Source organism: Balearica regulorum, chromosome 2 (assembly GCF_011004875.1).
Source record: "Balearica regulorum gibbericeps isolate bBalReg1 chromosome 2, bBalReg1.pri, whole genome shotgun sequence".
Classification (NCBI taxonomy): Eukaryota; Metazoa; Chordata; class Aves; order Gruiformes; family Gruidae; genus Balearica; species Balearica regulorum.
Genome location: NC_046185.1, coordinates 109,515,851 through 109,529,920, shown reverse-complemented (window position 1 = coordinate 109,529,920; position 14,070 = coordinate 109,515,851). Strand labels below are relative to the sequence as shown.

The window sequence follows — 14,070 nt, the reverse complement described above, 5'->3', positions numbered from 1 at the left end:
TCCTCCCTCTCCCCCCCTCCACGTGAGGCGGCGGAGAGTTTCAAGCCTCCCCGGCCCGGCGTGCCCCGGCCCCGGCCCCGCTCTGGTGAGGGGGGAAGCCGGGGCACGGAAGGCGCGGGGCCGGGGGAGGGGGGCGGGAAGGGGAAGCGCGAACCCCCCAGTCCCCCACGGGCAGCGCGAGAACAAAGAGCTCTCCCACCCCTCCCTCCCCCCCCGCACGTGGGGAGGGAGCTCCCGCCCCTCGCCCCGCCCCCCGCCGCGCCTGATTGGCGCAGGGGGCCCTGTCCGCGTCCATCCAATCGAGGCGGCGCTCGGCGCTCGCCAATGAGGGCGATGCCGATTGGGCCGCTGCGTTTGGCGCTCGGTCCGGGAGGGTGAATCCGGCAGCCGGAGGCTGAGGGGAGGGAGAGCGAGCGGAGCGGCGCGGAGCTGGCGGCGGCGGCAGTAGCGGCGGGGCGGCAGCGGCGGCGGCGCGAGGCCGGGGCGGGGGGGCGGGTGAGTGAGCGAGCGACACCTCGCGGGCTTGAGGCGTTGGCGCCGGGAGCGGCTATTTATAACCGGCTCTCTTTGTAGTGGGGGGAGGGGAGAAGGGCGCGGGAGAAGGGGAAGGGGCGGGAGGGGGGCGACGGCTCCTGAGGAGCAGCCGCCTCCCGTCCCCTTCCCGCGGGCGCGACGGGTGGCGCGGGGGGCGGGCGCCCGGCGGCGGGGGGCGCCGGCGGCGAGACACGCGCGCTCCCGGCCGGTGACAGCTGGAGGGGAGAGACATGGAGTCTGAAGTGCCCTTTGTCTAAGTTGGCTCCGTCCAGCCTGGCCGGTAGTTCCCGTTCCGACCCCAGGCCGGTGGAGCGCAGCCCTGGGCTGGGGGCGAGCTCGTCGTCCACCTCTCCGAGGGTGGGGGGCGGCGGGCGGGGAGCCCGCGCTGTGCGGGGAGAGGGAGAGCGGGGAAGACCCGGCGGTTTCCTTCCCCTCCTCCCCGCTCCTCCCGACTGCATGCGGCGGCGGCGGCTCCTTCAGGCACAGTTTGATTGAAGGGACAGAGGGGAGCTAAGCGTGTGCTTAACGCACGCCGGCTAAGGTCTCGGAGCGCCCGGCGGAGAAACCCGCGTGCCCCCGGCGGGGAGAGTGGCACAAAGCTCTCCCCCCGCCGAGGCAGGCTCCCGGGAGGCTCGGACGGGTCCGGTCCGAGCTCGGGTGCTCTCAGCCTCCCGGAAGCTGGCGCTCGGCGGGGCGAGCCGGGCGGGGAGTCTGAGCACGCCCCGGGCCGTTCGCCCGCACCCTCGTGCCCTGGAAACAAGTTCTGGTTTGGGGGTTCGCCGCCCTTCGGGCTCCCGCCCCTGGCCTTGGAGGGTTCCTCGCTCAGGGAAGCGAATTTAAGAGGGCGACGGGGGGTAAATCAGTCTGGCGGCGGCTCCGGCGAACTTCCTAATCGTTAAGGGCACCGTGCGATCCTGATCTTCCAGAGCGCCACAGGAAAGTTCATAGGAAGCTGGAAATTCTGGGGTTTGCATCTAATGTCGCCAAGCATAGGTATACAAGAGCACTCTAAAACTAGGATGTGTGGGAAGGTGTGAAGGAGGGTACTGGGCAGAGCTGTCCCTGAGCAAGGAATGTATGATTGGATAAAGATGAAGAAAGCGGTGTTGTGGCATCATGCATATGTATTTGACATTAACAGGTATTCATGGTGATTCAGAAATTGTTATTAGCAGACAAAAGAAAAGCAACCTGTGCATAGATGCAGCAGGAATGGGATAATAAACTTGGACGTTACTGAAGATACTTATTTCTAACTTACAAAGCACTACCATTTTACTGGAGCTAGGGTAAAGTTTGGTGGTTTTTGTTTGGTTATTTTTTTTTTTATTGAGCTATGGAGCTGGAAGTTCAGATTCTTGACCTCTAATAAGCATGTAACAGTTTGAACAAGGTTGTTTAATTGTTGCAGGATGGGTTCATCTTTGTTTAAGTCTAGTAACTGTAGTTTCAGCTATTATGAGTTTGGTTCTTAATAATACAGATTTCAGTGAAGAGTTTTACCAGCATTTTTAGTTCAATCTTCACTTCTAAATTGTGATTTCCTCATATATAGGTTAATCTTTTTTTTAGGGCTTGGCACATTCAGATTCTTTATGTGATTTGTAAAAATTAAAAGGTCATTCTTTGTTTGTCCCCAGTGTCTATATCAAATTGAGAGTCCGGGGAATGTTTATTTGTGGTAACAATAAAGCATCTTCAGAAGGGTGAGTATTGCTTGTACATAGTGTACTCTAACTGCTCTCACTTTAGATTATTAAAATGTGAATATTTAAGATCTACAGAGTCTTTCAGAAAGCATGCTTCCCGTGTTTTAGGAGATAAAACTCAAAAGTTTTGTGCAATGTGTTGAGTGTTTTTTAGCTTCAAGAGCTAGTGCTTTATCAAATACTGGCTTTGAGATTGTTATATCAAAAATGTTATGTTTCTTGATGTGGAGTTTCCTTTACCAAAAAGAGAGGAAAAATACTTTTTTTTTTTCCTTCCTCTGTATACGTGAGGAATGAAAGTAACAAAGTTGAACAACCTGTGGAGAAATCTGTGACAGTAAAATGTTCCATGAGATGTCAACAGCTATTTTCATCATTTTCATCATTTGGAAGAATTCAAGATTCTAATTTAGGACCAAAATTGGGAAAAGAAAAGAAAAAAAATAAGATATTTCTTAAAAATACGTAATTTCACCCTGAAAAGTGACAGACACTGAAAATCCATATCGTCAAAAGGTCGTAAAATGTCTTTGCTCAATTTAAAATGAGCTGAAGCTGTAGTGTGTAAACTTAGGCCGGAGACTTGAAATTGAAGCTCAATTTTTTTTTTTTCCATTGCTGTATTTTTTTTCTCTCTTGCTAGAATTACCAACAAGCTGAAATATGGTCATTTCATTGAAGATATGTATCCAAATGGATTTTTATTTGTTCTGTAACATTGCAACATTCATAGGTGAAATGTAAATATATGCCTGCACTTCTGCTTACCTGCAAAGAAACTTTGGCTTAGTGAGAAGGGAATTTTTGTAGTGCATTATTGAATGCGCTAACTGTATTATATGTAGTGAGAGTGCAAGCTAACTGCCACTTTCTGTAAAGCAGTTTATGTCAGAATAAGATATGTCTAGCATCTAGTGCACTCCAGCAATGTTCCCAGGAAAGTTGGTGCACTCTAAAATTCCTCTCAAAATTAATTAAAAAAAATCTGTTCTTGTCACCATTCACAAGAAGATTGAGTGTCTTTAGCTGTATATATCATGTATACATTTTAATAAGTTCACAACTATAATGTTAAAATTGAACAACAATTTTAGACGACAGTACTATATTCATGTGATTGAACAGTGAGAATTATTTTTAAAAATGGCTGCAATACTGACAGAAGGCATATTTAATAAATGTTTGCTTTACATTGTATTTAAGCAAAAGTGTTGTGGGAAACTTTAGCGTTGGCTGTAATCTGAAAGTTCTTTAATTCTACAGTTGGTGCTTATAGATGCATCTTGGCTGACTTGAGGAGAAGTGTCTGTGAAACTTAAGGGGGAATAAAGTTTTCCCCAGCAGGGATGCTGAAAACTTCAGGAACAGGACCTGGTCTTTGCTAAGCAATGAAGTTTACCGAGTCAAGTAGGTCCTCTTTACAGAATTACCTATCCAAGCAAATTTCAGTTTACCAGATTTTTAATTTTTTTTTAAAGTAGAGGAAATGGACTATGTACTGTAAATATAATGCTTAATGATTTGATGAGGTATTTGATTTATACTTACATTAGGAAATAAGACCCCTGTTAACAGAAGCTGTAGGATGGTAACGGGAGGTTTATTTTTATGTTAAAGCTGCTACCAACCTTCTGTTAATATTGTCAGCAAGGTCCATGGAGAGCAGTGCTGAGTTCATTGATATGGTGTCTGATTGAAGACAGCATCTATGCTATCTGTATCTGCAAATGTATCTATACATTTAGCATCCATGTGTATGACTTGTACAACTGTTCTAGAATGGCTAAGTCAACCTTTAAATGGATGAGTTACTCCAGTACTGACACAGTTTAAGTGATAATTTAAGTTAAGCAGCTGTGTCTGGCAGAAAGAAAGGTGAGACAAAGAAAAACTTTGTTTAAGATGCAAAGCAGGGAGAGGTGTTTCACAGGGGAACAGGAAAAACATTGGTTACAAATTAGCAGAGTGTGCTTGGGTTTGTTTTTTTAGCTCCAAGTATATGCCCAAGAGTTTTGTTGAGCTAAAGATTAAAGGGAAAACAATGTCCAGAATTATTTAATAAGTATTCTATCTGTTGTGTATGTCTATTTATGGATGAGGTGAAACTAAAGAGTGAAATTTGTTGGAGGAGGGAATAGGTTCTGTTGAGCTCCAAGCAAGAAACAGTGAAGTTTTCTAAAACACAGTAGTGACAATGCTGCTTTCTGCAACTGAGAATAGTTGGTAGTTTGATTGTTACAGGCTTTTTCTAGTTTTATACCTAGTTTTCCACTAAGATGTGTCAGACTGTGGACTTCAGATCTGGATCCTCAGCAAAAGTGAGAAAACTACCTCCAATGTTATAGTCAAAATATGTATTCTGAATTAAAAAGATAAAGTAACACTAGTAAACTTGGGTAGAGGCAACTCTTAAGAAGAAGAGTGAAAAGTATAATTTGCATATAATATTGACAAATTAAGCTTCTTTTAAAAATAGTAAAAAAGAAAGGAATTCTTAAATATATAACTAATTATTTAATCACAGATTTGTAAATTTGTTGTCATTTAAAAAATACTGGGAGAAAGGAGGATGTCTGTTAATGTTGCTGCTGTGTCCAAAAAAAACTGTAAACACCCCCCCTCCCCCCCCAGATTAATGTGGGTCACACCCTTATTTTAGGAATCTTTGGCTTCCTAGCTGAAGTCTGCATATAGGATTTTTCAGTAATTGTGCCTCTGCTCATTTTGTGAAAAAATACTTGGAATGATTTATAATGCAAACTATGCTTCCTTCCTAATGGTAAAATCAGTAGTACTTTTAAGGCAAGAAGGCCATTTGGAAATCTAGATAGATACTGTGCATGTTCTGAATGTTGTGGATAAAAATAACAATGTAATGATGTGAGTGAATAAGCACAGTATTGTCATTTGCTTGAAAACGTGATGTAGTATTTTCAAAGCTTCTAATTTGGATATATATGATTTCATTAACAAATGAGGTAAAACTGACACCTTACTGTGTGCAAATGACGACTTCCTTGATACACAATTGCAGAACTACTTCAGAATTTGCTATTAGTTTTCTTTTTTATATATGCATATGGTACCTGCTTAAATGATGTTGTATGTGTAATTATGCAAGCAAAGTAGTTCAAATTACAGTCCACATCCTGGGCTTTCTAAGATGTAAACTGAAAAGAAACGTTTATGGGAGGGTATGATTTCTTTATATATTTAAATTATTTTTTAATCTAGAACCAAGCCTATTTCCCTTGTCAGTTTTTGTTGTATCTGGATTCTTCCCATTCTACCTTTTATGTGGTTGGTTCAGTTTTTCCTGCCATGAATTCTCTTTTTCACAGCCTGCATGTTCAGTTTAAATCCCAAAGCCATCAGATGTAATTTAAAGAAACAAAGTATTTGAAAGGAAGGAAACTCAAACCGTCCGACTCATATATAATTTTTTTTTTTTTTTTTAAAATGTGAGCTGGCTTCCTTTCTGTGATTCTTAGCATGAGTGGATCTGGCAAGCTTTATATTTTGGTGCATAGTTGTCTGATTTCATTTTTTACTAGTAAAATAAAAAATTCTAGATACGGAATTCAGTTTGCTGCTTCTGTCAGAAATCAGGCAGATGTATGTTACAGATGCTTGATATACGTGTGAAAATATGCCATGGCAAATGGATTAAAGTCATTAAGTTGTTATTATCATCTCTTTTTTCAATGATATGATTTATAACCAGGGACAGCATAAAATCTGTCCTTTGTGATAATTTTCAGCTATATGTCCACTAGTTTATGCCATGTTTCTAGTGAGTATTTATTACTAATGTGTTTAATGCAATGTTAAATCCACAGTTTAACTATTGGAAGAAGAGATTGACTTATGTTGTTTTATTCTTAAAAGAGTTTAACCATTGCTGGTGTTCAATCCATCATTGCTTTGAAACTGGGAGATATAATTGGTCCCAAAGCCTTACTATTTGTAATTCTCTTCCACAGCCTAAGGGAGCTGATTTTTTTTCTACTGGAGGGTGTTGCAGTTTTTTGGGTTTGTTTGTTTTGGTGTTTTGTTTTTAAGATAAACTTTTCTCATTAATTTTCTCCGTTAAATCAAGCTTTTGGAAAAGTAGTCTCTCTGTTTTTTCCCTTTATAAGCAACATTTAGTCTAATGTGCTGATGGCTTAATCCCCATATACCTTATAAAATAGGGTTGCCATACATTAGACCCAGTTATTTTGAGGACTTTAAAATGAGAGTTGTGTAAATAACTCTTATGGTTGCTTTCATCATTTGAAGCTCATTTTGGAATTTTTTAGACAATTGGTAAATACCAGTTCAGCTCCAAAATTTGCCAGACTGTTCTACAATGAATTCTGCATACATGGAAGCATAATATCTTTCAAAGTTTAGGCTATTTGCCTATGCAGGGAAAGAAGTACAGAATAGCTACTGAACCGCTTAATTGTTGTGCGGCAGGGTTTTTCCAGTATGGCATGTGGGTTGCTTTTGTGTGTGTGGACTGAGTTGAAGAACCTGTGGCTATTTTAGAGTTTTTAGAGTAAAAAAGGTGTGTCCACAAAACAAGTTTGGGTGGAATAATCAGTGAACTTCAAATTCACACCCTAAATTATTTTGCCTGTGGAGACATGCCTTAAGTGTTCCCAGCAAGTGTTACTTTTTCTGCCAGATTTATCCAGGATATCAAAAAGCTAGATTTTAAGGGATGGAGATGTTAGGCAACAGAGGTTATTTGGAATGTGTGAGCCATCTAATTCCTCTGAGTGTTTATGAGTGTGAAGGGAGAAATTCAGAGGTACACATTTGAACAACTCAAAGGTGAAGTTCAAGTTTTATGCATAAAACTTTACTTTCTCCTGACAAATAGCCAGGCTTGGTCTTATGTAAAGAAATGTGGGATGGTTTTAAGGGTGACTTGTAAAAAACATGAGCAAAATCAGGCTTGAAACTTCTTGTTGCTGGTCTGCTGTTTGGAGTTTAAAAATGCTTTATTTGGTTTTTGATCCAAGTAGTCTTACACATACAAACATAGTTAAAAGTATTTATACATGCAGATATCTAAGTAAAAAGTAAAGAGTTGCATTATCTGCTGCACAGTGGTTTGCTAATGTTACCCAAACTGAAGTGAGATGTCAGTTGACTTCACGTAGTGCCAATTTTGGTTTGATCTTTAATACAAAACATTTGATTATGATCTCCCCGTTCTCTCTTTCCCTCTTTCCTCACCCAAGTGGATGAGTACTTGAACTTGTTATTTTTATTTCCAAAAGAGTATGTGAAAATATGCCATGGCACAATTTTCTAAAAGTGTCAAATGTTGAAATGTTCTGGAAGAAAGCAATAATATAGGGAATTTAGAATTTTTTTTCTTTGAAATGGTTACTCTTACTCCATACATGGTATTCTGTAACTATTTAATGTCTGTTTTTCTCTAAATCCTGAAGCTGTAGGGATACAGAGAAAGAAATTTTTCAATGGAAGCATACCTTTGAAAGTTGCAGGCTTGCATATATAGATTGACCAAACAGTCTTATCTTTTAAGGGTTGTCTGAAAGTAAATTATACTACATTACTTTTTTTTGTTCTACTCTTGTATTTGTTTAAGGAAATGTGTTGGAAATTAATTATTTCTATTGAAATCTTACTTTGTTATTAACAGACACAACTTTTTTATTTTTCTCTACTGAAGAAAATGAAACTGAGGGCTACCCATACCATTGTTTCCTGAGGAGTAAATGTTCTAAGAAAATTCCCACAAAATGAGATAATGCCAAAATAAATCAAAGGCAGTATACTGTTACGAAAAAAGAAGTCATCAAACTGATGCGTTCTTCCTTCTTTATGGCTGATAGAAAGTCTGAAATAAGCTTGTTTTCTAGAATAGTTCTGTTGTTGGATCTTACTTAGGTACTTCATGTTTAATCAACCTATTGATTAGTGCCAAAACTTTTAAAATGATTGGGGGATTTTGTCAAGAGCAGGTGAGGTTTTGTCTTTTTTTTTTTAAATTTAAATTTTTGAAGCAGATTGATTAAAATTATTTTAGATATTAAGAACTAGAGACAATTTTGGCTATATTTTCTGAAGTATTTCTGGAAGGTCTGAGTTATTTATAAACTCTGAGTAGCAAAGTTTTTAACATGCTGGCAGATAGGGCAAGGAATGTTGAATACCTGGTAGTTGCTTTGCTTTGGTAGTTTTCTAACCTAGAAAAATAAAAAATTCTATTGTAAAACCAGCAAGAAGATAAATTAAGATTCCTCATGTTTTTCCAAGAAGAAGGGACATTTCCTTCTCTTTAATATTCAATAGCTGCTTGACTCCTCATTCTTCCCTTTCTTTCTTCCTCATACTTGGTGAAGAGTTGGAGTCTCTAATATCTGCCTAATCAGTGGTGGTAGAAACTCCTGCAAAGAATATTCAAGCAATGTACTGTTAAACTATCTATGTGAATGAACTGTTAGGGGAGAACCCAAAACATAAAATACTGTAGGAGGCAAATTAATATTTATCTTGTTTTAAAAATCATATAGGGAGCATGATTGAAAAAAATGTGAGTTCTGTGAGCTATAGTTGACTTGTTTCCCTCCTGTCTTGTGTGTCAGTAACGGAACTGCTCTGATTTACTATGTGAGGTGAGCATTTCAGATAATAAATTGTATGAGTTTCAGTATGAATTGAGCACATCCAGAAATTGATCTGCAGGCTTAGGCATTTAGTACTCTCACAAGGAGCTGAAAATTGAACATCTAAGGCCATAGTTCACAGTGTCTTTAAGTGGGGACAAAGTGGCAGGATGCTCACTTTTCTTCAGTCAAAAGTAGCAAAGTATTTTCAGCCAGAGGATTTCCTTGCTTCTGTCAGTGTCTGGCTGCAAAAGTGCTCGTGCTGTCAGGAGGGAAATGATAGCACATGTGCAGGAGCAAGTGGCAGGTAAAAGTGCTTCTTTTTGTAGTAATGCCAGGATAAAGTTGGAGTGATGCTTGAAAGTCAGAGCTGTCTGGTCCTCCATACGGTTTTTGTCTGGTATGTTTGGGTAGCAATGAGAAAGTGTGTTTTAAGAGATTCATGTAACTCTTAAAAACAGACTAGAAACAATAGTTGATGAAGGAAGCTAGATGTTGTGATCAAGGCAAGCAGAAGTCAGGACTTAAGTATGGAGAGGGAAAAGAGGGACTCATACTAAATCTGGACATTGGACTGAAGGTTAGAATTCCTAATATCTAAGATACGAGCATTCCCTAGCAATATCTAGGGGTACCATGCAGGATTGTAGCTACTGTAAAGTAGCGTGTGTAATTATGTTACGCGTTGGAGCAGAGAGCAGGTATGGCAGTGAGTCTTCTGAATTGTGGTTAGCTGCAATGGCATTGCTTGGGTAGGGTTCTGCTGCTATCTGTTGATATGTCAGTGTCTGCAGCCTTACGTGGTGTTTCTCCCTAGTAATTGTTTTTGGTTATTACACCCGTGATTTTTTTTTTTTTTTAATAAAATATGGGTTCACACTGCAGCTTTTCATAATGCCAGAGCACTGGCAGTCCTTCATGAATGTGTTGCAGAAAACATACATAACTTAGCGATATGTAAGCCATGTCACGTTTGATTTATGTTTGCCATTTGCATCAGAAGTTACGGTAAAGGATGTATGCAGAAGGATGCATCAGCCTTGTTGTTATAGGAAAGCTAAAAATCAGCCATTTAAAGGAAATTCTGATTACATTGATTAGCTCAGATACAAGGTATTGCCTTTGTTAAAGTAATTTAGTAGCCACTCCAACTAGTTTTAGTTTGGGGAATAATACTGCAAATAAAAGTATAGTCATTACAGTTAATAAGTTAGTTTGGTAGTAGTACTACTACAAATAAGTAGTTTGATTGGATTATGTCATGAAGCTGTATTCTTAGTTCACTGATAGCCGTTTATGCAAGAGAAAAGGGTGTGTATAGTTATTTTGTTTATGATAGACATCTTGATCAAGGTAGCATGTGATGACCAGTGTGAATTTGCCACAAAATGATGATTTTTTTTTTTTAAGCCTCTTTTGAAAGAAGCTGAAATTCTTACTCAAAAGATACACAAAATAATCTCGGTAATCTTTAATATCCTGAAGTGTCAGTTGGGAGTTAGTAACTTAAGGAGCTGCTGGAATAGTAACAAGACCCAAAACCCACTGTGCTTGAGAAGAAATAATTGAGGGGGCACATCTTTCAAGTTGTGGGGAAGCAGGTCATAAAGTAATTGCTTACTGTGAACATGTGTACCGCTTGACTTGCTTTATTGATATCTTCTAGAATGTGTTTAATTAAAAATTAAAAAGAAAATGAAATTGAAGTCTGAAAAAACCCACCCAAAAAAACAATGATCCATTTAATGTTGCAGGATAGATATCAGGCTCCTGATCTTAAGTATACCAAGTGCAAGGTAAGGCTGTAGTCACTTAAACGACAGAAAGTAAAAGGTCTGAAAAGAGTGACACTTCAAAGCCACAAAGGGTGGGCTCTAACAGAAGCAGAACCCTATTAGGATAAGATGACAAATTTGGAAAAAACCAGCCCTTTTATGGTTTTTTATTATTATATTTTAAACATAATGGTAAGTTTATGGAGAGTCTGTAGCACTCTAGACTACATTCTTAATTAGTGAAGAGCTTTCCAATCTTTCTTAATTATGATTTCTAAGAGGTAGAACTGAAGGCTCCAACTCTACTGTTAAGCAGAGAAGGCCTCTTTCAAATGAACAAACATGGAATAGTACTAGAAAGGAGTGTGTGCACTGACCAGTTGATGGAGTTGTTAAAGGAGACTGTAACATAACAAATGTTTCTACTGATTAGATTAAAACAATCGGTGATTACACACCAAACTGAAGAGTTCAGTCTGATTAAGCTCTTAAGCATTTTAATTCACAAAATATTGTTCTCTTAATAGTAGTGTTATTTTCCAAATTGTACCTGTAGCTGATTGAAATACCAAGAACTTCAGAATGCAGTGGTGATCATTTTCATCTTCTCAAATATTAAACTGGAATTTAAAACGCAAGCAAACTCCATAGCATTTAAAAATAGCATGGTTTTTGATGTTGAGGTGGCAGGCCCAGTTGAGAGTCGTATTGATTTGTAGAATAGTTTAGGTTGGCAGGTATGTCTAGAGGTCATCTGATCCAGTCTCTTGCTCATGCAAGGCCAACACTGAAACTGTCTTTTCAGACCACTTTTAAAATGTTTTCAAGAATGGAGATTCTATCACCTCTCTGCTTAATGCATTCCTATACCTGGACTGCACTCGCTCTGAAGAATTTTCTCACTGTATTGAAATGAAATCCCTTGCTGAGTCTTGTCTGTTGCCTCTTGTACTTTCGTTTAGCATAGATTAGCATGTCTTAGTAGAAGGGCTAGAATAGTGCTTAACTTCTGTGATTGTCCATGTTTAGCTCTGATTTGTGTAAGAAATCACACTGTTCAAGGAATTAATTCTTTCATGTATTGGTTGAAATTCTTGAAGTGACTCATCCAATTTTGATAAAACCCAGAAACAGGTGAAAACATGACACATGTTTTAAAAAGTCTGTTTAGGAGTCTACATGTAGTATTCTTAAATAATTTTGTTAAGAATAAATAGAACATACCTTGAAGCCTTAGGCTTGTACTAATAGGAAATGGAAAATAACCATTGTTAACCAAATATATGCAGTTGTTGTGAATGGCTGTAGTGGGATGTATTAGGCAGGACTGAATTAAACAAACCTGCACTAGCTTTTTGTTTGTTACAGACATCTTCTATGTTTGTCTTACACTGGCAACTAATGTAGACAAGTAACAAATGGTGGCTGCTACTGCTTTGCCACTCACTACACCTTTTCAGAGCAATCTTTAGTTGATCTAGAGATAGCAGGAAACACACTTCTTGAAAGCTACTCATGCAGAAGTAGTTTGCCACATTAACTGCTTTGATTGTGCAAAGTCTTGTAAAGAAAAAATATGTAGTGTGAATAGTATGTCTTACATGGCACAGCAGATGAGTGTTCTAGTCTAAGGCAAGTGGATGATATATTCTAACGGTTTGCTGACATTCACAGGGAAAGGCTTTGCTCCTTTCCCTTGACCCTGGTTGTATGGTTCCTCTTGCCTGCCCATTGGGTGTTTATCAAGCCAGCATGAGCAATTTTGGTCCAGTTAGGAAACTGCTGCTTTTGAGTGCAGAAAAGATCTGATTTGATGTAACTGATCACCTCAATCAAATTTAGCGTATTTGCCATGTAAATTCTATCTGAGATGCTGAAGTAGTGTAGACAGACAATGAAGAGAGGAAACATATGCCATTTTAAGATCCCACATCCTTTCCCAGTCCTAGTTGAGAAGTACATTAGGATGTATTTGTCATCAGCTTCCAAAAGCAAATAGGTAAGTGAATGTGCTGCTTAGTTTAGCTTGAAATGTTGTTCTTCAAAGTTAAATTCTGTTAGATAACTGGTAATACACTAGCAACTATTGATTATGTCAGGAAGGAAAGAGTGCACTGGCCTTGAATTTGACAACTCCATTCTAATGGAAGCAAAAATTTTAAGTTGTTGGTACATAAAAACCCCCACGGTATTGTAGTGATGGACTACTAATTGGAAGGGATTCCACTAACTGAAATGTATTTAGTGTTACAAATAGTAATTGCAAGTAACCAACTGTATCGCAATAATAGGAGCTTAATTGTGATGAGACTGCTCATTATAAAAGCATGCCTATTTATAGCAGCAGGCTGCCTGCTTTTGGTGCTGCCATATTACCTGGAAAGCCTACAGCTGTCATCAGTCTGTACTGGTGTTAGGGCTGATGGTAAAATACCTGGGATGAGGTTGTTAGCCACACTGCAGTTGAAACACAGGCTTTTAATTCTACCTGCAAGTCAGGGTTTTTCTGCTAACTTGAGGGGGAGGAAGAGGAAGTATTCTGAGATTTGGATATCTGCTTTCACACACAGACATTACTCCTCAGTTTGGCCTTATGACATTCGTACATCTGAGGCTGTTGATGGTTCTCCTCCTTACATCACTTGTTAAAATTAATAGTTTTGTCTTTGACAATAGCTTGTATAATAGTTTCCATCTCTTAAGTAATCACAAACATTCTTGCAGAACATGGAATCTTGTTAAGAGTTGATCATGAGTGTTTTATTAACCTATATCATCCTCAACCACTGAAGCCTGTCAGAGTGAGGAAGGACAGATGAGCTGTTTGGAGTTACCTGCTTAGATCAGTTCATGAACTGATTAATTTCTTTTAGATATGGCCAAACACAGCCCAGTAGATGTTAAGCCTTTGTAGGCCAGTACAAGCCTGTTGGCAATTATCTGCCTGAAGAGTGGCATGGCTGGCAGGATGGCTTAGTAAATGTTTCCTGTTTCTGGTTATTAAGAATCACTTTTCTGTACTGGTAAAACTGAGTGGCAGAGAGATGACATGGCTAGACAAACACTTCTTCTGAAGCCTCTGCTGCTGCCCTCTCAAATTTCAGTCCTTTGCCTCTTGTTCTTGCCCCAGTGTTGCCCCCCCCACGCTTCACTTGTGTTGATTCAAGAATTCATGTGGCTGCTGAACAAACCAGCTTGTGGAGCTGATTTTGTTGAAAAATTATATTTAAAAACTAAGTATGTTTATTTTCTGGGCTGTTCAGACAGATATTTTTCCTGACCTAGTTTGATTAACAGAATCATAAGCACTTAAGCTCTCACAGTAGAGAAGGCTGAGTAGAGGTGGAAATGAATGACCAGAGGCTACTGATACAGCTGACAGATGATGTCTTTTTCAGGTAAAACTGACACCAAATAGCGTTT

General features: G+C 39.6%; 1 protein-coding gene across 7 annotated transcripts in view; it reads left to right on the top strand.

The window, feature by feature from the left end:
* The first annotated feature begins 326 nt into the window (after positions 1–326).
* Positions 327–14,070, top strand: part of EZH2 (enhancer of zeste 2 polycomb repressive complex 2 subunit) — a 51,096-nt gene continuing 37,352 nt past the window's right edge. For 4 of the 7 annotated variants that reach the window (XM_010300324.2, XM_075745285.1, XM_010300322.2 and 1 more), the window contains exon 1: positions 2,175–2,240. In XM_010300324.2, coding sequence (XP_010298626.2) covers positions 2,203–2,240 — 38 coding nt within the window. In that variant the 5' untranslated portion in view covers positions 2,175–2,202. Of the gene's footprint in view, positions 496–1,508; positions 1,528–2,174; positions 2,241–14,070 lie in introns of those variants that run through there. The other 3 variants (XM_075745286.1, XM_075745287.1, XM_075745290.1) reach the window with 3 other exon arrangements.